Source organism: Chiloscyllium plagiosum, chromosome 20 (genome assembly GCF_004010195.1).
Source record: "Chiloscyllium plagiosum isolate BGI_BamShark_2017 chromosome 20, ASM401019v2, whole genome shotgun sequence".
NCBI classification, from domain to species: Eukaryota; Metazoa; Chordata; class Chondrichthyes; order Orectolobiformes; family Hemiscylliidae; genus Chiloscyllium; species Chiloscyllium plagiosum.
Window position 1 is genome coordinate 51,310,602 of NC_057729.1, and position 25,722 is coordinate 51,336,323.

Here is a 25,722-nt window from a genome sequence, read left to right on the forward strand (position 1 = left end):
AAAGCATTTTATCATACTACTTTATACATTACCAAATTTGCTGTTAACTCACAAATGACACCTTTTATGCATATGAAGATAAACCATTCTCACATCCATCCCAACCTGTGTGCAGCCCTCAACCTTACTGACCACTCAATCCCTCCAAAGACTCTCTACAGACATCCAGCTGGATGGGATTGCCCTCATTTTGTTCCATTCTTATCTAATCAAAGCCAGAAAATCATTTGCAAAAGGTCTGCCTCAGGTGTCTCCCAATAATCCATCCTCAGCACTCCCTATTTCTCATCTAAATGTTGCGACATTATCTGAAAGCAGAGTATTACTTTTCACATATATGCTGAAGATACCCAGCTCTACTTCACCACCACCTCTCTTGACTCTTCCACCTTTGCTGAAATGTCATATTGCTCATCTGATATCCAGTACTGGACAACCAGCTATTTGCTCCAATTACATATTGGGGAAATTCTGCAGCTACAAATTCCATTCCCCCTTCAAACACTGTTCTTTAGATATGGACTCCATCCTTCTTCCTGTCAAACGCAGTCTGTATTTAAACCAGTCTTTTTGCAACCTTGCTGTCACATCTGCCCCCAAGAGATTAGCTTCTGATCTCATATCTGTAACATTAAGACGGTCCATAACAACCCCCCCAAACATTTCTCAATTTAGCCCACCTCAGCTCATCTGTAGCTAAACTTCCCATTCATGCCTTTATTACAAATTGCCTATTCAACTGTATTGCTGGCTCATCAACCACATTTTAACTTTGGTAAACACGAGGTCATTCAATACAGTATAGCCCATGTCTTGGTCCATTTCTAGTCCTGTTCATCCCTCACTTTTGTCCTCGGTGACTTCGCGGCACCCAGTCAATCAACATCTTTTGACTTTAAAATTCTATTCTTGTTTTCAAATCCTCCCCCCCATCTCCTTGCCCTTCACTATCTCTCTAATCTCCTCCATGCCGACAAATCCGAGAGGCATCTGAGCGTCACCAATTCTGGCCTCTCAGACACCCTAATTTTAAACTGTCCATCATGGGCAGCTGTACTTTTATTTAACAAATGCTAAGCTTTGGAACACCCTCAATACATCTCTCCGCCTCAATATTTTCTTTTAAGATCACATTACAAAATCTATCTTTCTGACCAAGCTTCTGGTGACCTAACATTACCCTGTGCTGTTCTAGATCATATCATATTTTGTTTTATAATGCTTCTGTGAAATATCTTTTTATTTTGTCAAAGGTGCTACATAATCTAAGCATATTTTATCATTGTTTATCACTCTTTAATTCTAAAACTAAGTTAAAACTACAACTTTCAGAGGCAAAAGATCAAGGAGGAATGTAGTTTTATAATTCAGATAACAGCAAGAAAACAACAACCTACTCTTAATTGTGAACCCTATGGTTAAGTTACTATGTACTCAACTCTGGCATCCAGGAATCTCTTATTTTCTTTTTACACTTTGAATAGAAGAAAAAAACATTTAAGTCTAGTACTCACCCCTCTGTCCGAGGATCTTCCCACTGAGTGGTACGGGTTAAGTGGTTTACAAAGTACATTCGACCATTACTGTCTGTTCTCTTTTCTATGAGAATAACAAAGTTTTCAAATTATTAAAAAATGGAGAGCTTGTGCTCCAAATGAATAGAAGTAATCTCCAATTAGTCATAAGCACCATCACTGATTAATGATTGGAAAAGCAATGTGCATAATCTGTTATCTCTGTATGCTTCAGCCTTACTTACCCCATCCAGTTGGTAAGGGGCCAAGTGGGTCAAATTCAGCTGGCACCACCTGTTCGGGATACTGAAAATGAAGACATTACCAATCAGGCTTTTCAAAAATATGATTTATGCCAATAAAATCTAACATGTCACTGGGTAAAAATGACAAATCAAAGCCATTACAAGCTCACCTTAATAGATAATTCAGAACTAAACAACACTGTTTTAGATTAGATTACTTACAGTGTGGAAACAGGCCCTTCGGCCCAACAAGTCCACACCGACCCGCCGAAGCGTAACCCACCCATTCCCGTACATTTACCCCTACGGGCAATTTAGCATGGCCAATTCACCTGACGTGCACATCTTTGGACTGTGGGAGGAAACCGGAGCACCCGGAGGAAACCCACGCAGACACGGAGAGAATGTGCAAACTCCACACAGTCAGTCGCCTGAGTCGGGAATTGAACCCGGGTCTCTGGCGCTGTGAGGCAGCAGTGCTAACCACTGTGCCACCGTGCTGCCCACAGTGGTCACAGAGGTCACAGCGATGCAAATAGAAGGGGCAGTTAGACAGAGGTCATACAGAAGGACAATTCCAATAAAAATTGCAAAATAGTAAAGGGGTCTGGCTACATTTAAATTAGTATCTGAAACAACATGTCTTCTTTACCTACTGCTGAAAATCTAAAATGTTTTGCTTCATCAACACCCAAATGATTCACACTGGTTCCCTTTGGTGTGAAGTTATTAATTCCAGCTGATACTTTCACTAAGGCCCAGAGTGGAAATGATTGATTGCCACAGAAGAACAAAATTTCAAATGCAATAAGAGAAGTCACTCTTATCCAACCACATCAACTACTGTGTCATGCTAGTACTGGGCATAGACTGCTTGATATCAGCTGAACAAAACCATCCAGCACACTAACACACAAAGGGAAAGTGCGATCAAGAGACAAATCCCCATAATGGAGGGACCATGGTCATACCAACAGATCATGGGAAGTGATAAATAATGAAGCTTCTATTGCACAATTTAAGCTGATTGTAAGTTTCAGTATACAAATCAATACTTACGACTTTCCATTATTAAAAACACATTTTCACTTAAAAACTGCTGCCAGCCAAATTGCTTGCTAATCTAACAGTAAAGGCGAATATCAGATTTTAAAGTCAACATGAACAGGGCACCTGGACTAGCAACCTATTCAGTTTGATCAAGGACCCACAGTCCATGGAGAAAAATTCACTCAAGACCATTTTAGTTGATCCATGAAAAATAGAGCCCGTTTTCCAATGAAACATCTACAAACATAAATAAACATACGGACTGAGAGGAGGAGGGGGGGTACCAACGAGTACAAAAGCCCAACTTGCACAACCTCTCATGAGAAAATCCCTCCATACCCTAGTGAATGTTCGCTAGGTAGCCTCCGATGCCAGTATATTTTTCCTTAGATAAGGAGACCTGTACTGTTCCTGGTATTCATGCTGTGGTCTGACCACTGCCTAGCAGTTTTAGCAACACTTCCCTATTTTTAGCACAATGCTTATTACTTACTGAAAAAAAAACTTAAATTGGCAAAAAAAATTCCCTTTCACAAAACAAGTTGTATCTGCCTGATTACCTTGAACATTAATGTGTCCTGCTGTAACTGTTTTAAAAATAGTTTCATGTTTTCCTTGACAGATGGCAAGCTAATTGGTCTGTAGTTTGCGACCTTCTGCCTCACTTCTTTTTAGAATAAAGGAGTAACGTTGACATCCCATTGTTTATAAAATACAGATATATCCATCTAAAGTAATGGTTAAAGGCATCTATCAGATATGTTTAAAGGAGAAACAAGTAATGTTGGATTGAGGTGAACACATTTTTCAAAAGGTGCCAAAATCACAATGTTGATTTTCTACACATTAGATTTCTGGTCCTTCCTTTTAAAAGTCAAAAAGTTAGATTAGTAGGTTAGTTACCGAATAAATAAACCTCTGGTTGAACTGCTGCATGGCTCCCTGTAGCTGATTTCTCTGTGACTGCCACTGCTCAAAGTTCCTGACTGATTCCACTGTGGGCCGCTGCCACGTGGTCGTCCTGGTAATGTGGTCAACATAATAAATCCTGTGCCTCTCATCGACCCTCCGTTCCCAGCTATCAGGAAAGAATTGGGGAGAACGTGGTTAATGACAGATTATTCTTCATTCCAGCAGTGCTACCAAGCAGCGTTGGATAGTAATCTCTATTATTTCCAGATGTGAAGTTGGTTTTAGTGATAATATTGTAATAATGGTCATTGTAATGCTTGACATAGGCATTATGTATAAGGGGGGTATACAACAGAACAAGCACTTACTGATAGTAATACAGAATAGCAATTGATTATTAGTCCTGTTGAGATAACAGACATGTTTTCAGGTACATCAGCTCGGGAAGGAGAGCCAAGATTAAGAGTTGCTACCTAGGAAACAATGATAATTCATAGCTAACAGATAAAATCACACGTGCACTGCCCTGGAAGAACAAGCTTCATGTGTGGCCTCATGGAAAAATAAGTAGATTGATCACAAAGAGATACTGGAATTATTTTTAATGTTGAAGCTGCTTTTGTATTAAGTGGCACAAAAAAGCTTATGGGGTTCATGGTGAATGGTTTGGACTTTAAAAACAGACCAGAGACTGCGGTTGAGTGTTTCCATGGTTACACAATTCTCTCGAGGAATTCAACAATGTCATTTCCAAACACATTCTACAATAGCACAATTAGTATGTATTATATAACGGTGTGTCACAAGGATGATAAACTGAATGATTTCGCACAGAACCAGGCCACTATGAACATGTATCGAAATCTATTATTTGATAAAACAGAGAGAGAGAGGAGTACAGCAAATGCAGAAAATAGCTAGCCACTTGGATTAGTTGTCCTTCAAATACCAAAAGGCATGAGGATTGCGGAAGGTGGTTATAGTGAATATGCGTGTCATCCAAAATAAAATATTTTTAAAAATGATGCATCTGACTAGTCCAATGGCTCAGATGTGAAGGAAAACGTAAAGGTAAAGTTGTGATAATCCTACTGAGCCAAAGGGTTGCCAAACAGACAACCATGAGCAATTTCATCTGAGGTTGTCAGGCAAGAGATGTTGAGAAGGACAGTCCTTCAAAGCAACCTCAGCCAGTGTAAAGTACTTTGCCTCTGCACCCTACAGCTGAGGACAGACCCAGATTCAATGCTGGGAACGACGTTTAGTTAACATGTGTTAGTTAGGTTACGTACAAGATCCTGAAGGGGCTTAACAGGTCAGGCACGGAAAGATGTTTTCACTGGTGGGGGAATCTGGGACAAGGCCTCCAGATATGGGACTGATCACTTAGGACTGAGATGAGGAGAAATTTCTTCAAAGGGTTGTGAATTTTGGAATTCTCTACCCCATAGGATTATGAATTCTCTATCATCGAGTACAGCCAAGGCTGGCATAGACATATGTTCATCTCCGAGTCAGGGAAAATGGGAACAGAGAAATGTGGAGTTGAAGTTCAAGATCAGTCACGATCCTGGAGAATGCTGGATCAGGTCAATGGGTCACATGGTTTCTTCCTGTTCCAATTTCTTGTGTTCGGAGGTAAAAGAAAATGCACTGGTTTAGGCCATAGCTTCCTAGAATATTAAAAAGGGACGATCAGTATACATATTCTTAAATCACTATCCAGTGATCTCCATTAGAGCAGGGAAAGTGACTTGACTGTGCCCTGTCTCACCACTTGTGACCAGTGGTACTGGAATCCTGCTCAAACCTTCACTGACAAGAAAGTTTTGGAAAAGAAATATGTTTCCTCGGAGAAAACTTCACCTTCCACTGAAAGTCCTGTAAAAAGCTACCAAAAACCCAGGGAAATTGCACCTGAAGCATCTATGTTGAAGAAGACATGAGAAAATTATTTTAGTCATCTGTTTCATTATCATCCTGTGAAAGAAAACTGATTGACTTAAATAGTTACTCAAAGAACTGCTATTTACTAATGAGCATCTAAAATTTGATGTGTGATCTACTTACCCTGGAGGCAATGGCTGTGGTCTTTCCCACGTTGTTCGTTTTTCAATGTGATCTACAAAATACAATCTGCCATGCTGATCGACCCTCTGCTCCCAGCTTTTGGAAAGAAAGTAAAATATGGGGTAATACTAACAGAGAGAAGCAGCATATGAACAAAAAAAAAACCTACATTTCACTCTCTGCCTTCCACCCTGGTATCATGAAAGGGGAATGCTGTTTGCATAGCCTCCTTAACTCCATTTAAGACAGAATTAAGTCGTACAATTTTCACAGTCATGAGAAAGGAAGAGAAATGGAAGTTACACAAAATATATTTCCTGCACCCTATTCAAAGCAATTTTGAAAGTAAGTAGAGAAATAAGTCAGGAATTAAGAGCTAGTTATTAATGTTAATTCCTGAAGGAAAATTCAATGCAATATAAATTTGCATGAACTACTGACCTTATTCAACATCTCCAAACCAGAAAGAAAATGTTTTGACCAGTTGGTTCTGGCCTTAAAGGGAATAAATCATCACTTCCGCTGGGAAATTACATGTACATGGTGATCAACTGTTTCTGATAGTTCCATATTGCTTATCCTTTTATTCAAGTAGTCAGCAAAGTGTGAATGATATATTTTAGTTGCAAGGTTGATGAGAAAAAGTAAACTAAACAGCACAATTATAAAAATAGGTTGCACGAACACCAACCTTTAAAATTGACAGACTAAGTCGAGATGGATGCCAATAAAGAATATGGGATCCCTGGTTTTATTATCAGTGCTATAGATTACAAAAGGCAAGGGTACACCAAATCTTCACAAATCATTGGGAAGGTGCTAATTAGAGTACTATGTCCAAGTCTAAACAATACACCTTAGAAAAGGATGTCAAGGCTTTTTAGAGCATGCAGAAGTAATTCTCTACGATGAGAAAAAATGTTATAGAATTGAAAAATGTGATAATGTTTCTGATAAATTCAAGTATTGTACTTCCTTGGCAAGTCAAAAATGGAAGAATGAGCTGAGGTAGACAATAAGCCAAGCATAAATTGCAGCTTTCAAAACCAGTTTAAGTTAAAAAAATTGACAAACTTACAGAACTCAATTAAAATCAAATTAACATAGGTTTCCATAGGTCAAATGGTTCCCTTCTGTGCTGCATGATTCATCGTTACATGGATAAAACCAAAATGCTCCCTCGTGTATTTCTAATTGTGTTCAATAATTGCAACTGGCATGGCTGAGGTATTAAGCTAACACTTTGCATCTGTGTTTACAAAAGAGGAGGATGGCTGGCCAGGCCACAGAAATTCTGTCACTAGAAGGGTTCAAGATTAATCAGGAAGAAGCCTTGAATAGATGGTTAGTGATTAAAGTTAACAAGGCACTGGAATTAGAGGAGATGAATCCAAGGATTGTGAAAGAGGTGAGTGTAGATGCTGCAGGGCACTGGCCACAATCAGTCTTCTCTGGGCTCAGGGGAGGTGCGACAAGGCTGGAATGTTGCCAACAATAAGGTCATGTTCAGAAAAGGTTAATATGGGTAGTTCCAGCAATTACAGACCAGTTAATTTAAGTTGAGAGTGGGAAAACGTTTGGAAACAATTATTTGGGATAGAATCGTGAATCAAATGAAAAAAAGGTAGATTAATTACAAAGAGTCAGTATGGATTTCTAACAGAAAATAGTATTTAACTAGCGTGGAGTTTTTGTGAAGAGGTATTGGAGGGGGTCTATGATTGTGATGCTTTTGATATGGTACTCAGATTTCCAGAAGGTTTTTGGTGGGTATATGAATAGGAAGCGTTTAGAGGGACATGTGCCAAGTGCTGGCAAATGGGACTACATTAGGTTAGGATATCTGGTTGGCATGGACGAGTCTAACTGAAGGGACTGTTTCCGTGCTGTATGTCTCTATGACTCTACTTAATATTATTGTATTGCAAATCAGAAGATAAAGAACCTTCTAAAATTCTTATTTTGGTTTGTCATAAGGACATCTTCAGGATATGCTGCTGCAAGGAAATATTAACATATAAAATTAAACAATCTGGAGCAAAAACAAATTGTGCAAAAATTCAGAAGGTTGGGGGCGGGGGGGGGAGGAGAACAGACACTCTGTCTGCAAAAAAGACCCTGACCTTCTAGTTGCTTGCCACCTCATCACACCACTGTGTTCCCTGGACAACATCTTTGTTCATGGTTTATGTTCCTGTTATCTATTGAGACTTCCAAAAGGCCTTTGATAAGGTGACTCATGGGAGGCTGCTGAGTAAGGTGAGGGCCTATGGTGTTTGAGATGAACGACTGGCATGGATTGAGGATTGGCTGTCTGACAGAAGGCAGAGAGTTGGAATAAAAGATTCTTTTTCGGAATGGCAGCTAGTGACAAGTGGTGTCCCACAGGGTTCAGTATTGGGACCCCAGCTGTTCACTTTATATATTAACGATCTGGAGGAAGGGACTGGGGGCATTCTGGTGAAGTTTGCCGATAATACGAAGTTAGGCAGACAGGTAGTACTGAGGTGGTGGGGAGGCTGCAGAAAGATTTAGATAGTTTAGGAGTGATCCAGGAAATGGCTGATGAAATTCAACGTGAACAAGTGTGAGGTCTTGCACTTTGAAAAAAAGAATACAGGCATGGACTATTTTCTAAATGGCGAGAATATTCAAAGCCAAAGTACAGAATGATCTGGGAGTGCTAGTCCAGGATCCTCTTAAGGTTCACTTGCAGGCTGAGTCTGTAATTAAGAAAGCAAATGTAATGTTGTCATTTGTCTCAAGAGGGTTGGAACATAAAAGTAGTGATGTGCTGCTGAAAATCTATAAAGCTCTAGTTAGACCCCATTTAGAATACTGTGTCCAATTTTGGGCCCCACACCTCAGGAAAGACATACTGGCACTGGAGCGTGTTCGGCTGAGATTCACACAGAAGTTCCCTGGAAAGGTAGGCCTAACATACGATGAATAGCTGAGGATCCTGGGATTGTATTCATTAGAGTTTAGAAGGTTGAGGGAAGATCTGATAGAAACTTACAAGATAATGAATGGCTTAGAAAGGGTGGACGCTGGGAAGTTGTTTCCGTTAGATGGGGAGACTCGGACCTGTGGGCACAGCCTTAGAATTTGAGGGGGTCAATTTATAATGGAAATGAGGAGACATTTCTTCAACCAGAGTGTGGTAGGTCTGTGGAATTCATTGCCATGGAGTGCAGCGTAGGCCGGGGATGTTAAATGTCTTCAAGGCAGAGATTGATAAATTCTTGATCTCGCAAGGAATTAAGGGCTACGGGGAGAGTACGGGTAAGTGGAGTTGAAATGCCCATCAGCCATGATTGAATGGCGGAATGGACTCATTGGGCCGAATGGCCTTACTTCCACTCCTATGTCTTATGGTCTAAGATTTTTAGCTCGGATGCTGGTTACAGGAAGATGTCACCTGGAAAGGGGACAAAATGTCTGCAAACCAAATAAACATAACAACTGCAACATCTGTCCCAGGCTTGCTGCAGTGCTCCAGTGAAGCTCAATGCAAGCTGGAAAAGCAAGACCTCATCTTCCACTTGGAAACTCCATAGCCTTCTGGACTGAATAATAAGTTCAACAATTTTAGGACTTGAGGCATCATCTCCCATGTCCTTACCCACACACAACAGGCCTTGTTATCACATGGTCAGCTAATACACACTGGGGAGAAAGTGAGGTCTGCAGATGCTGGAGATCAGAGATGGAAATGTGTTGCTGGAAAAGCGCAGCAGGTCAGGCAGCATCTAGGGAACAGGAGAATCGACGTTTCGGGCATTAGCCCTTCACACTATCCATTGTTAGCCACTAATAGTTCCTATCAGCAGCCATTCATTCTCCCAAGCCGACTTTTACGTACTCATTTGTCCAATTGTTCTTCTCTCTCTTTGGGCTCTAAACCCGCCTATAATTTACTCCTTACTCTCAATCTCCCACCCTACGTTCTGCATAAAAACCAACATTTTCCTAACTACCATCATTCTGAAGGAGGGCCAGTGGACTCGAAATGTTAACTGATTTCTCCCCACAGGTGCTTCCAGACCTGCTGAGATTTTTTAGCAATTTCAGTTTTTGTTTGATTTCCAGCATCTACAGTTCTTTCCATTTTTTAAACTATTTCAAATAAATTTGACTGGCTATGAATCTAACATGGGTTGCCCTGACAAAGTAGTATTTCAAACTACAAATCTTTTAAAAGTGTATTAAAGGGATTGTCTTTCCTTTAAACAGAATATTCAATACATCTTTTAAAAAAAAATGCAATCTTACCCAGGTGGAAGCGGACCCTTGTTCACAGTATTTAATGTTCTGTCACCAGGAGAAATGGATGTATTTGGTGGTACTGTACCATTGCTGGGTGATGCATCCGGTTCACCCGCTGCTACAGCTGCAGGAACAGTGGTGGTCGTAGGTGGAGTTGTAGAAGGAGGGCCATTCTCTAAGGGAATTGGATATCCATTTTCACAGGCTGGTGGCAAAAACAGAATCCGGAACGAGTCACCAAGGACACTTAGTAGCTAGTCATTTCACCAAAAAATTGCTCTTTAATTTGTTCAGTTAGAATACCAAGTGTGTGCACATTATTTGTGTCTGCAAAAAAATGTAGGGTGCTGTGTATTGAAAAGATGCAGCTTTCAACAGCTTATGGGGTACTAAGCTGAACTAGCCATATAAATACCATGGATACAAGAGCAGGTCAGAGGCTAGGAATCCTGCAATGACTCAACTCCTGACCCCGCCCCCCCAAGCCTGACAATCATCTAAAAGGCACAGTCAGGAGCATGATGGCATTGTCTCCACTCTTAAGTCAAGAGTTTGAACAACATTCAAGACAAAGCAGCTGGCTCAATTATTTGTGGATGCAGTGCTATTCAGTCCCTCTACCGCTGACACTCGTCATTTGGAAGACGCACTGCATAAATTACCAAAGGCTCTTGGACAGCACCTTCCAAACCCATGACAACTACCATCTTAGTAGGACAACAACAATAGATACACGGGAAAACCAACAACTGCAAGTATCTCTCTAAGTCAGTGACCATGCTGACTTGGAAATGAATTGGCATTCCTTTAACGTCACTTGTTCAAAATCTTGGAATTCCGTGGCATTAGAAGTGCATCAGCATAGATACAGGTTTGGTTAACTAATGGAAGAGACAGTTACGATAAGTGGGTATTTTCAAAATGGAAACCTGCAACTTATGGAGTGCCACATGGATCAGTGCTGAAGCCACATTAATTTATAATATATATTAATAACTTGGATGAGGAAAGTGTGTGTATTATAGTCAAGTTCGTAGTTGGTACAAAAATAAGTGGAAAGGCAAGTGGCGAGGATGACAGTCTGCAGAGGGACATGGACAGGTTAAGCAAGTGGACAAAACCTTGGCAAATGGAATATAATGTGCGTAAATGTGACATTATGGAATATAAAAGGTTAAGATATCCTTATCTTTCATTAGTAAAGGAATCAAGGATTATTGGGAGAAGGCAGACAAGTGGAGTTAGAATGATCAGACCTGCCATGATCTTACTGAATGTCAAAACAGATGTGATGGGTTGAATGGCCTACTTCTACTCCGATGCCTTATGGTTCCTTTAATAGCATTGTAGGTGCACCCATACCAAATTGACTGCAGTAGTTCAAGGAGGCAGCTCAGCGCCACCTCCTCCATGGTAAAAAGTGATGGGCAATAAACAAGTCCACTTGCCCTGAATGGAAATAAAAAGGTATCAATTTAAGATGGTCAGTTAGGCCTGCAGTGTGCCTTCCAGTATGTACAAATACTAATACACAGGGATCCACTTTTGCAGACACAAAGATGGTATGTTTCAACTCAACAAATGATCTTGATAACTTCTTAGGGCAATGCCTTGATAAATTGGAGTCAGCTGGCATTGTTTAAGAGTTCAGCTGTTAATATCGGTTATTAAACTGGTACATACTCCATGGTAACACCTTGACTAATCAAAACACGCTTGCCTACCAATCAGCACATCCCTCTCATACAGCTTACATAGCAAATGTTTTACATTTGTAATCTTGCAAATTATTCTAAATGAGTGTAAGGTGAAAAGCTTCAATAAATGTCTTTATTGAGGAATACTCAACTTCTGCACTAACAAACAACTTTCTGAATATCAAATCGAAAGATAAGCTTATCTATGCAAAAACAGGGCAAAACTAAAAGTTGGCAATGAGATGTATTTTCTGTTTCAGAATGACTGAAAAACAGTCTGCAACTCAGGACAGTGGTATTAACTTTAGAAACAAATTAACTGATCAATTGAAACACCTCAAACCGAACTTTGATATTTACTTATTGGCTTGCAGACTGGTATAATGTAAGCAGTTCACCCTGACAAGACTGTAGTAATGCAAAACATAATCAAACATTGATAAGAGAAAAACTGTAGCAGGTATTGAAATTGGGAAGATTTAAATGTTAATTGATTGATGGAAACTAACATCATAAGCCTTGTCCAAAAACAATCACAAAATAGAATTAAATCAAAAATACTGGCTAAATGGGTCTGGGTGGGTTACTCGGAGGATCGATGTGGACTTGTTGGGCGAAGGGCCCATTTCCACACTGTAGGGAATCTAATAAAATAAATTTCCAATTGCCCCTAGTTTGATGTCCAAAGTCAAAATTTTAAAATATAAATATCTTAAAGGCTCAGGGGTCAACAGAATGAAATATTGTATATTGTGTTTGAGTGGTGCATGCCAAAGTCAAATGCAGTCAAAGCCACGAAGAAATGTGAGAACGTCAGTTTGATAGCCAAGAGCCAAACGAAAATTTAAACATACATTTTAAAATATACCCAAGGGCAAAGGGTCTAAACAACTTGCATTTGTACCACACCCTTAAACAGAGTAAAATGTCCCAATAGCTTTACAACAGGATAAACAAACAAAACCTGACATCGTCAAAAGGAGACTGGTGATCGAAAGCCTAGCCAAGGAGTTAGGTTTTAAAAAACAAATTTAATGGAGACAAAGCGGACGTAAAGGATGTTTAATTTGAATTCAAAAGATACTTCAAGTGCTTAGGAGCATTCCAATCATGAAATCCACTACATCTTGCAAAATATATTTTATCATATGAACGATCTGCAGTCCACGAAGGGTAAATTCACTTCTTGATTTACCTGCTGTACTGACAGGTCTGGATGGGACGGCAGGTGGAGGTCGTGAAGGTCTTGGAGGTCTCACTGGCTTTGGTGGCTTTGGAGATGGTGATGGTGTACTTTTGCCATTCATGCTGCACTCATCAGCAGACCTCATTTCCGATGAACCTTCTTGGGACACGGCATCGCCATTTGCACTGGAAGTGATTGTACAACTCTGATCAGAATTCTATTGATATGCCATAAATTATGTGAAATCCAAATGACACTGCTAAAGTCAAACCTTCAAGATCAATTAAATGTGGTAATTAAAGTAAAATAAAAAAGAAACTTGCCAAACTGCCTGCATGATTAAAAGACATCCGAGTATCCCAGGAAAGTCCTTCAGAACGATGAGACAGGGATGACCATTTTCTTCTCAATGCATTAGTCCTTACACCCATTGGGGTGGTCGCTGAATCTGATTCTAATACTAGGATCACTCACATTTTTGAAAAGTGTAACACTGATAACTCAGTAATTAGAAGATAGGTGCCTTTTCTAAATATCAGATACAGCTTTCACATTAGGGTAATAATTTGAAGGAATTACCACTTTGAAGAAAAATTAATACAATGCTCAATGTGAGGTGAAACTATTGTCAATGATCTATTACAATTTGGTTGTGAAGTTCAACAGTCATAATCAATCCTCCTACTAGCTTAATTTTTTTCTTCTTTATCAAAAATATTTTATACAAATTATGCCAAAGTAATTAATTTGTGCAAAATCAAAATTTAAGAGTGAAACAAAAGAAGATAGCACTGGTTTTATATAACTGCTACAGGCAATACAATATATATTTGAACAATGTCTTAAGACTCTGTTTACAACTTATATTCACTGCTTAACCACCACTTTTGTAGGGGTGGTGATTTCATGATTGAAAAAAACTAAACCAGTGACATCCTATCACACCCACTGGTACCAGTTAAAAGGGGGCATTAAAATACACAGAAGATGTACGTACACCAAGTATGTTATTTTTGTGCTTTGACTGCTTTATTAAAACAAAAAGCAGCTAGGAAACACCATTTTAAAGCTGAGTGGACACTGGAAAGAAAGGAGATTTTTCTCCTTTGAATTGTGAAATCCACACAAAACTGAAGACCACAGGCCATTAATGTTAAAAACAAGAAAGAAGAAAACATGGCAAGTCAAGAAGTAAGGTGACTGCTGGTTTGGGTCTCAAGTCTTTTGAATGTTTTTTTATAGTAATAGAAGCAGGAGTAGGCCATTTGTCCTGTCGAGCCTGCTCCGCCATTCATTAAGATCATGGCTGACCTATCCATTGACTCAGCTCCTCCTACCTGCATTATCCCCATAACCCTTTATTCCCCTAATATGCAAAAACCCATCCAACTGTGTCTTGAATATATTTAACGAAGCTGCCTCTATCACTTCCTCGGGCAGAGAATTCCATAGATTCACTACTCTATGGGAAAAACAGTTCCTCCTCATCTGTTCTAAATCTACTCCCCCTAATCTTGAGGCCATGTCCCCTCATCGTGGTCTCACCCAACAACAGAAACAACTTGCCTGCCTCTATTTTATCTATCCCTTTCATAATTTTATGTTTCTATTAGATCCCCTCTCAATCTAAATTCTAGTGAGTACAGTCCCAGGTGGCTCAACCTTTCTTCAGATAATAACCCACATCTCTGGAATCAATCTGGTGAACTTCCTCTGCACCGCCTCCAAAGCCAGTACATTCTTCCTCAAGTAAGGAGACCTGAAAAGCACACAATACTCGAGGTGCAACCTCACCAGAACCTCCCTGCTCTTACATTCAATTCCTCTAGCAATGAAGGCCAATATTTCTTTTGCATTCCTGATCATCTGTTGCACCTGCAAATCAATTTTCAGCAATTCATGCACGAGCACTCCTACGTCCCTCTGCACAACAGCATGCTGCAATCTTTCACCATTTAAATAATACTGACCTGCTATTTTTACTTCCAGGGAACGACGACAGATACCCCAGGCAGAAGACAGATAATGGGTTTTTTGGCCACTTGAGCTCATCTTCTACTCTCACTTTAGTGTTGTGAAAGTGAAAGTTGTGGCAGGTTTTTGGAACCACAAATAGTTTAAGGTGAGTTTTGTACCACAGCAAGCTGGACTCAATTCTAACAAATTTATTATTCTGAAACTGGGTATAACTGCACAGCAGTAGTGGGTCTTACTGCTTCATTAGGATAGATTTCACATCTAAGAAACAATCCCATTAATAAATGATTCATGTACACAGTCTGCAATTTATCTAGTGTTCCACTACACACATTACAGTGCTCATCATTGCCTGAAAGTGATATTTCCATTTTTGCAAAGTCGAGGGATAATTCTGAAGAGAGCAAATGAAGAATTCTGAAAGCCAGGTTGTACCTTGATGGGTTTAGTACATATGCCTCAGTGCCACATCTGGAACCTTTATTTGGGGAGTTACCTGAAAGAAATCAAAGTTATGAAAATGTAATTGTGCAGTGACATATTAGACAGAAAGGCATTGGCTCAACTCAATTGTCCATGCCAGAAAATTCAGACACAAGTTACCTTTCCATCAAAACAACAGTACCTCAAAACTACTCCTTAGAAGCCTCTTATCATTTGCTTTGAGAGGGGATTCAAGATTAACTCACTAAGTGTCAGTTTATAAATATTCTGAGACCAGGATAGAGGGAGACCCCACAGAGAAATTAAATTCAAAAGAAGCACATGTACATAAAATATTTAATTAACTTGGGAACATGGTGACGAGAGGACAACTGCAGCACATCTAGTTAACTCACGGTCTACAGCATGGCACTTGTTCCCCCATCATTATTTTTTTGGGGCAGATATTTGTTCAAATCTTCACAATGTGCTCCCCTTCATAATCAAATCCATGCTCATTACTCTAAAATCAAAATGCTGTTTTATTCTATCATATACATACTTTTTCATAAATAAATGTAGGTAGAAGCACAGAATTAGGTATCCACAACGTGGTTCAAAACTCTTTACTTTCAAACTGAACTGAAGAGTTGAATATTTTAAAGGGGGGCATATTCTGGGCATTACTTCCTCCGACATGCACACAATGAGCATTGAAATGTTAAAAAAAAACACAAAAATATAGCTCCCAGTACCAAGATGATGAATTAGAGGGAACACAGCTAGAGGGATAATTTGGAGGATTTGAGTCATTGACATCATCTGAGTGATTGATTTTTACACATTATTCCAGATTTCTGTTATTTCACTCATTATTGCGGACACTGCGGGAAAGGCTCAGCATTTATTGGCATTTTAATTCCCCATGAGAAGGAGATGGTTAATCATTTTCTTGAACACAACTGATTAGCTGACAAAGTCTTTTCGGAGGGCAGTTTAAAAAAAAATTCAACCAGATATACTTGCACACGAATACACATGCAGGCCAGATCAGGTAGTTTTAAACATGTCAGAACTAGCTAGATTTATAAACACAAAAAAATTGCTAGTCATATTGCCACCATTACTTGGACCAACATTTTAGTCCAGATGTAGTTTAACTACTTAAGTTAAACTGCCTGGTTGCAATGGTGGGATTTGAACTCTCTTCTTCAAATCATTAATCTTGACCTTAGGATCACTAATCCAATAATAAAACCTTAAATATTGCTGAGAAAAGAAATTGGCAGTTGAAGCTTTTGTATTACACATGTCAGGACAAACAAAAGAATGCAGAATTTCAAAAAATCACAACAGAATATATGACAGGAAATGGGGGCTGATCAGTTGCAATGATCAAAATATTTGCAGTTAGTGGATAAATTCAGCCCCATAACTCCCCAAGAAAACCCACTCATGGGGTAACCAAAGAAAAGTTATCCAGTAAATAGAATGGAAGGAAATTCTGAGGAGCTGCAACATCAATCACAGTGCAGTTCTTTCCTGTGTCTGCTAAAATTAATCAGCAATAAACAGGAGAGAATCAACCTTGGAATGGAGAAGCAAAGGGCAGTGAGCAAAGTGAGTGAGTAGGGAGTCACATTTCGTCAAAGCTAAGTTCAGGGACTATCTTTTGTTCAGGCAGAGATAGGGTCACCTTCAGCCAAGGCTGGGATCAAGAACTTTGTCGAATCTGGGAGTTCCAAGTGCTAGATTCAGGCATATGCTTGGGGTGATTGTGAAGAGTGTAGGAGACTGCGAGAGTGTTGTTTGGGGGCTCGCAGGGAGAAGAGACAGCTGCAGGATGGGAGAGTGGATGTGCAATGGAGAGAGAACAAGTTTAAACCTGTCAACAAAGAAATACTCAGCCAAGTGGGATTAAAAAGAACTTTAAAATCTGATTTGTATTGAATTTCTTGTAAATAAATGTTTAACATCTGGATTAAGGTGGCGTTGACTCTGGAGCCGAGATACCCAGAAAGAAAATTGTAACGGATCCTGTAGTTAAAATTCAGTATGAAACTGAAATGTAAGATGCGCAAAAAGGGTTCTAACTGTCTACACAAAATATTCCAGTTCTGTGGATATGCAACTGAATACAGTAGGTGTAATCTCACCAGCTATGTAAAGTATATTTAGGATTATAGCTCTTGAATGTAAAAGTGTCAATTATTATGGGAAATATAATTGCTAACTTATGCCTATTATCTTGTACCAATTTAAATACTGTGATATCTAGGAAATTAACATGTTCTTGTGCATTACGACCTGGAATTTGATTTTGGAGTTATTTATGATTGAGAATAATTGACCAATTCTTATAATCCGGTATTTATACAAAGTCTAAATACTTCGTTTTCAACACTAATACAGAAGGAACTGCTTCTAAGTGACTGTGAAAATGAAAAATGCAGCTCTTGAGAAGCTGTCAAGAGAAGCCCTTGAGGGAAAATAAAATGACATCTGATTGGTTAAAGTAAAGGCTCCTCATGCTTCAAGTTAATTCAAACATGACATCAGGCTTGAACAAGTTCTATTTTTAGTGTAGAGAACAAGCACTACATAAGAATATACATTGATACACAAGATGTGTATTGCATTATCAACTTTACTACTGTAATGGCTGCTAGTGTGGCTTTAGCACACTCAAGGTTGTTCAGCAAGTGATGTCTAATTACAGAAGTACATCTGACAGTAGAAACTATTTGGGCTTTACAAATGCATACTGGCTGAGTATCGTCTTCACCCTGCCTATTACCAACAGCCAGAGTTACATGCTTGATTTGATTAGCTAATCATTGAAGAATATAGCCTTTGTATCTGTCATTGCACTAGCTATGAAATTCATAACCAGTATTATTCAGTTGTGAGATAGACAGGACATAACTTCGGACCGACAACATTATGTTTGGCAGTGTTTCTTTTTTCAGCTATAGTCAACCTTTGAATTACTATAAACACTTTGCTACTGTTTCCCGTTTTACTGAGTGTGTTTTGTGGATGTTTCAAATTTTAGTATTTGTTAATCTTGGCCTACACCGTACTCACTTTCTAAATAAAGAATGCATCTCACCCTAGAATGTGTGCATAAAGTTGAGCTTTGTCAGTTGTTCATAGCAAACATTTTGTATTTGAATTTTTTTCAAGTTCAAGGTGTCACTGTTCCATTCATGTCCTAAATAATTGCTAACAATATTTACAAAAAAATTAATGGCAGTAACAGTTGGAATACTTCTTCCAATGGAGTATGTGGATCTTAACTTGTAACTGAGCTTTTCAGACAGGTCATTTTGAAGCTTTTTTTAAAATCATTCCACTATAGCAAAGGTTAGATATTCCAATCTTAGGCACTTAATTATTGCCTGTGTTTATCACATCATCAAAGCTCTCAAGGTTCCCACTTACAATGGTACAAATAAGATAGTTTCAAAGCTTAACTTTTGACCCAAAATCAGTTATTCCACTAGAGCATGTTGCCCACAGCACATTATGTTCGTGAAATGGGATTCCAATTTTCTTACATACTTCTTGCAGCTGCAAGGTCGCCATTAGTTAAGACTTCCGGATCTACAGTTAACCCATCCAAGGACACAATAAGTTCGCTTGCCCCATCCACAATGTCTCGCTCATTTGTGAGTGGTAACTTTATAACCACATCATCAACTGAAAGAAAGATTTAGATGCAAAATTAATCAGGGATACCACGCTTGCAGTGATACATTATTTCTTCTCTGTACAAGAGTAACTGCCTCAATGCAAGTTGCACAGGTAAAGTTAAAATACATCAAAAATGTTTTGCACTATTAGTTAGTAAGCTGCAAAGTTATCAGCACAAAAATCATTGTTCACAGAGACCCTCTGCTGATAAAAAGGCAACGTACAAAACAAGTGACCAAAAAACAAGTAGCATAATGTGAATTCAAGACTGTAATTAAACATGATTTTAGATTGCTACTATAAAAGCTTGTTAAACTTTACCTGTACCTACAGCATCAGAAAGTAGGAAATACAGCTGGAGTAGAGAGTTTGGACATGCAAGCCTGCTCTGCCATTCAACAAGATCACATCTGATTTTATACCTCAATTTCAACTTCTCGCACTATCACTGGACACCTCAATTCTATAAATGTTAGTCTTTAAAATACTTAGCGAATGATCATCCAACTGGGGACAGAATTCTTAAAACTCTCAAACCTTTGAGTGAAGAACCTTCTCATCTGAGTCCTACATGGCCCCTTATTCTGAGCTGCGTTTTCTAGACTCTGCTGCCACAGAAACATTGACAGTTTTCCTCATCCACCTCCTGTAGCCTTATTATGCTCATCCATTGCAATTCTGGAAGAGGAAGCAAATACTAGAAGCCTCGCCCATTATATAAAGGATATATATCAGAATTTGGACTTTGGTAGGATCCTCAATACCTTGCTTGGCAAGGACTATAGGTTGCCAGGTTAGTATCAGCAAATATGGTGGCGCTCATTTGCAGTCAGGAGGAGAAAGTGAGAACTGCAGATGGTGGAGATCAGATTCGAGTGTGTGATGCTGGAAAAGCACAGCAGGTCAGGCAGCATCCGAGGAGCAGGTGATTCGACATTTCGGGCATAAACCCATAAGGTTATGCCCAAATCATCATTCTCCTGCTCCTCAGATGCTGCCTGACCTACTGCGCTTTTCCAGAACCACACTCTCGACCTCATTTGCAGTCAGTTTATTCTAAAAACTACAGAAAAAAATCCTCATCGGGGAAAGTTATACAGTGTTCAGTGTTCTTACGTTGGCCATAGAGTAGACATTAAAAGAGTTAAAAATTCTGTCAAACTTAAAAATTTCTTCTATAAAGAGAGCACTTTGAACATAATGTACTCCTTCAGGCACTTTTCATAGGTTGCCACACTGCTGTGAATTTTATGCAATACACTTCACAAATCTGGACTGACAACCGTTAACATCAAAGTCTAAAACTAAATAAAACAAAATTATCAAGATATAATTGTAAAAAAACAAAGCTATAATTGCAATTTTAGGCTGTGTTGAGACGAGTGACATAAGGTGATACACAAAAAAATAATTTATTCAGCACTTTTAATTTGGAAAAACATGCATTTTTGAGGATTATTATTAAACAAAATTTGACACCAAACCACATCAGAAATACATAATTAAATTTGGTCAAAAAGGTATTTTTTTGAGAAAGGTCATAAAGGAAGAGAGTGCATGAGAGAAACAAAGAGGCTCATGGAGGACTTTCCTGAATTTAAGGTTCAGATAGCTTGGGACATTGTTACCAAAAGACAGAGATGCTTCAATTGCTCTCGGTATCTCAGGACAATAACCTTAACCCCCAATTTTAATGTAGCAACTTGTGTGTTTATGTGGTTGCCAGGCAAAGACAGGGTTTGGTTTGGCTGCAGTACTCCATACTGAGTTACACAGCTTGCTGACATATTCTAATCTAGATTCTGGATCAATGGTGCTGGAAGAACACAGCAGTTCAGGCAGCATCCGTGCAGCTTCAGCAAAATCGACGTTTCGGGCAAAAGCCCTTCATCAGGAATAAAGCTTTGTTAACCATCAGTCAGCAGATGGTTAACAAACCTGTACCATTTAGGTTACTCCGAGCAGCATGGGAGTGGCCTAATTAATGTATCAGGGCTGAAAAGTACAACAAACTCACATTTCATGTTATTAGACTTTAATGTCTCACAGATATCCAGAGTGGCACAACCAAGGAGAACATCCGATTTTAGTGTTTGATGGCTCCAGACTTTGAAAGTGATCATGCTGAATGGTGTAACAATCCTATGTAAATAAAAAAAGGTAATGAATAAAACAAGATATTTGGAGTCAAAAAACATACAGGACAGTATAGAACACCAACAGACCCACCACGATCCTATTATAAATTAATCTTATGTTCCTCTTTCATCACTTCTTTTGGGTACTTAACCGAATGTGAGAATGAGGCTCATTTGCAGCTCTTCCCCAATAGTGGCGTTCATAGATTGAACAGGAAAGCCACATACTGTATCTTTATTCAAATGGGAAATGTCACAGCCTTTGAATGAGGGCTTCTGCAATTAGTAATCAGATGAAGAACTAGCAGAGCTGGATTTTCTCCCCTCTCAGGTACACGCATTTTCAATGTTTTTAATTTGGTCAACTGCGCACAGAATTCTAAAATGACAAAGAGTGATCCATTTGTCTCAGTGTCACACAGTAAGGAGGGTCTATGGGCGATGTAACAAAGATAGTTATGAAAGACCAAATTCTTCAGAATGAGAGAAAAGGAGAAAATAAATTAATTAGTGATTTATATTTTAAAAATCCATCCTGCACCCTTCAGTGTCTCAATGACCAGAAGTTCTGGATTTCAAACTCATGTTGAATTAATTTCCATCTGTGGTATAGAAACAGAGGCTCAGAGTCAAAACCTAGAAAGGGAAACTTTTCTACAACAAAACAAAAATTGGTACTCATCATTGTGGTACAGTTCTGTAATCATTAGATGTGGTACTCGAAGATTTAGTGAGTTTAAAATCCCACCATGACAAGTTATAAAAGTTAATCATTAAACCTAGCAACTTGTAGACTAGCAACAGAAATAAATCTCAAAACTGCTGTATTGTATTAGAAATGTTCTCCAATGTTCTCCTGGGAAGAACACTCACCCTTATCATGACACTTACTCTGCAAGATCAGGCTCATATACAATTTGAACCCAGGAATATACTAGTTTATAAAGTCACCCTAAGCAAGACTCAAGTCCCCAGACCAATGGGCCCATGCTGGCTTTGTGGATGTACCTACATAAAATGGATTGTGGCCGTTTAAGAGGCTGTGCACAACTACCTTCTCAATGGGCAACAAGGGATAGGCAATATATATTAGCCCAGCCAGCAACACTTGCACTCCAAGAGTGAATTAGACAAAAAACATCTTTACCTTGTGTGACTTACATGTGACTGCAGTCTACCACAAGGCAATTGACTCTATGACCTTTAAAGTCAGTTTATTTCAAAAAAAACCATTAGCAAAAAGTCAGCAATATTCATATCTCAAGAATTTTGATAATTTCAGTATCCTTGCTAAAAATTTGTATTAATGATTAAGGAAGATAAAAGTTTACATTCAAACAACCTCAAATACTAGCCAATAGTGAGAGATATCCCAACAAATCACTCAATGAGAAAAAGCATTGGAGAACATTGGAAATAGACAGTTACATCTAGGGGTGCCATGTGATGCAAGATATTTCAGACAAACAAAAATTAAGGTCTCTCAGTTTTTGGTCATCTTATTGATGAGGGCTTTTATCTGTTCAATGAGAACAAAATACCATGATTAACATGACCACATTTTTATTTTTGTTTTGCAGTTTATCATAGGCACCAGTTGCATTCACAGTGATAACACAATTAAATGACCGACTTCTCAACATACACGGTGACTTGCTGCTTCCATTTGGGGTTGTGCGTGTTGGTAACCTTGTCAGTTTTCTTCGACTGGCCATCAACTGCCACTTCCACATAGGGACTGGGACCAAACCAGTTCTTCTTATTTTCCTTCAGCTTTGCACAAATGACTAACAAATATAGAAACAACAAATTAGAGGCAACAAATCTTTAAAAAGGAGTGCAATCATTGAACTGAAATACAACATTTCCATATTTTTAAATATTACTAGCCATTTGTAAACCATCACCCCATGATCTCACCCGAATAGAAAAGATTAATAATTGCAATAGATTCATCTACCAATTAAACAAAGGGCTTCAGCTAGCAGATGTCATGACAGCCACCAAAAACAGCCATGCACCAGCAAAAACAGCATCCAAAGAAAACAATCACATTAGACAACAAGTACATGGAAGTGATTACAGGGCAGTAACGTTAGAATGCAAGAGGTTTTAAATAACTGCAGTGCTTTATATCCAATATGATGTTTCAACTGCATACAAGAATACTGCACTACAGCATGGCTAGATAAGTTTTCTATTTCCTAAATATCCAATATTTTTAAAACATTTTAGTGGCTACTGCGCAAAATGAACTGAAGGAAGTCTGGAATTCCCTGCCTTTGATGTTCCATTCTGGATACAAAGCTACATAAGGATTAGTAACAACAATAAAATCTTCATTACCAATGTATTACTCCCATCGATCAGGAGGGACTCATATGCCTAATTATTTCAGTCTATGTATTTTAAAAATTCTATGAACTGCTTGAATACATGACAGCCGTGAGGACAATAGCAACGCCTTGAGAAATAAGCAAATAAGAGTCTTGCAGTTTGCTGGAGTTCACGGATTGACTGGAGAAGAGCCTGCTTGATACCAATAATTAAAAAGAGCAGAAAATCAGAACGAGGACATTTATAAACTCTGTAGGCCTGGCTACAGGAAGATCACGAAAAGAGATTATTGTACCCTCTGTCAAGATTGTTTTAAAAGTCTCAAATTGGCTTCTGCAATATAAAGGTAGCACACACCATAGTTAGGAACGGTAAAATTGTTGGCTCCAGTATAAAAACAACATCTTATCTATTTACAGTGCTATTTAGGGGACAGGCTCTTGTTCACAAGTAATTGACATTGAGGAGAAAAGTAACGTGTTGGAAGATGAACTAATAGACGTCACAAAGTCTGGAATAAGCATTCAAACCTATGCCTCCCCATGGATTGAGATCTCAATTCTGACTACACATCTGTGGGGAAATAGTAAGTGGCAGTCAGAAATTTAAATCAAGCAAAAGGTGGGCATGCACACATGCATAATGAATTTTAAAAAGTGCATTTCAAAACACACCTTTTATTCCAAGTTGTGATTTTGTCATATGGCTGCTTGCTGAACCAGAATTTGTACCATTTGCAGCCATGATTCAGACTACGCGAGAAACCTAAAAAATAAAGTCAGCCACGTTAACAAGACATCTCAAAAGATAGTGTATGATTATTATATTAGTCAAGACAAGTTTGTTTAGTATAATTAGCATCAGTGTGTACAGAGGGCACTCTACATACATGTATATCCAGGACATTAAAATGAATGAATGAACGATTTATTATCACAAACACCTAGGGAGATACAGTGAAAAAAGTGTTCTGTTGCCACAATTCGGCACCATTTTGAGGTAAAGAATAAAAAGAAAACACTTGGAGTTTATCATTGGGCTAAGGTCTCAAACATGGCTCCAGGACTTCTGGAAGGTCTCTGAACCGGGCCTACCGCAGACAGAGCCCCCCAGCTCTGGTAAAAAGATCGAGCATCAACATAAAGCTAGATGAATGACGTAAAAATTCAATATCTATCGAGTTGCCATTCTCAAATGTGGGGTGCCACAGGAATGTAAAAAATCAATTTGGATGTCATGCCTATGCCATTTTTGCTTGACTTATTAATTAGGTCACAGTAGAATGCTTCAGATCACCAACCCCACCTTCATCCACCTATCGCATTCCCAGCAACCTTCCCCCCAACCCCCACCACCCCGCCCCACCCACCCAGTTTATCGCTCGGCCCCCCTCCCCCATTTCCTGATGAAGAGCTCATACACGAAACATCGATTCTCCTGCTCCTTGGATGCTGCCTGACCTGCTGTGCTGTGCTTTCCAGCACCACAATCTGATTCAGACTCAAAGTAAGGTGAAACAAAAATGGAAACAGCTGAAAAAAAAACTCAGGTCTGGCAGCATCTGTACAGAGAAAGCAGAATTAACATTTCAGGTGCTAAGCGAGTTTTGAGAAGATTTGTAGCTCATGTTGAGGTTTTGGATGTAGATTTGCTCGCTGAGCTGGAAGGTTCATTTCCAGACTTTTTGTCACCCTACTAGGTAACATCTTCAGTGGCCATCAGGGGAATCAGTGTACGTGATTCTTGATTTCTATTCATATGTTTGGGTTTCTTTGGGTCAGTGATGTCATTATTCCTGTGGTGGAGTCACTTCCTGTTCCTTTTCTCAAGGGGTGGTAGATGGGGTCTAACTTGATGTGTTCGTTGATGGAGTTCCAGTTGGAATGCCATGCTTCCAGGAATTCTCATGTGTGTCTTTGTTTGGCTTGTCCTAGGATGGATGTGTTGTCCCCGTGGATTGAACAGCTGTACTTCCTGCAGGAATGCCTAAGAAAACAGGTACTATCTGAATACCTTAAATACAAACCTCCTCTTAACATTTTGAGTGCGAGCAGCAGCTGAGTTTAAACAAACCCGGAAGGCTACAGCTAAGGTGAGACAGTTTGTTTTAAAATTACTTACCGGTAGCGGGCAGCGGTGTTTTTTTCTCTCTTCACAGAAAGAGCGGGAGCAGCAGGGGGAAGTGACGACGACCAGAGGGGCAGCCGG

At 39.1% G+C, this 25,722-nt stretch overlaps 1 protein-coding gene across 1 annotated transcript in view; it reads right to left on the reverse strand.

Annotated features, from left to right (window-relative positions):
- LOC122560273 (E3 ubiquitin-protein ligase Itchy-like) overlaps positions 1–25,722 on the reverse strand; it is a 113,452-nt gene that overhangs the window by 44,941 nt on the left and 42,789 nt on the right. The window contains exons 3-13 of the mRNA XM_043710807.1: positions 24,189–24,279; positions 22,823–22,964; positions 21,057–21,181; positions 18,908–19,045; positions 15,356–15,416; positions 12,953–13,128; positions 10,067–10,265; positions 5,792–5,887; positions 3,713–3,887; positions 1,760–1,820; positions 1,515–1,599 (exon numbers count right to left, since the gene is read on the reverse strand). Of these exons, the coding sequence (XP_043566742.1) occupies positions 1,515–1,599; positions 1,760–1,820; positions 3,713–3,887; positions 5,792–5,887; positions 10,067–10,265; positions 12,953–13,128; positions 15,356–15,416; positions 18,908–19,045; positions 21,057–21,181; positions 22,823–22,964; positions 24,189–24,258 (1,328 nt within the window). The 5' untranslated portion in view covers positions 24,259–24,279. The remainder of the gene's footprint in view (positions 1–1,514; positions 1,600–1,759; positions 1,821–3,712; positions 3,888–5,791; positions 5,888–10,066; positions 10,266–12,952; positions 13,129–15,355; positions 15,417–18,907; positions 19,046–21,056; positions 21,182–22,822; positions 22,965–24,188; positions 24,280–25,722) is intronic.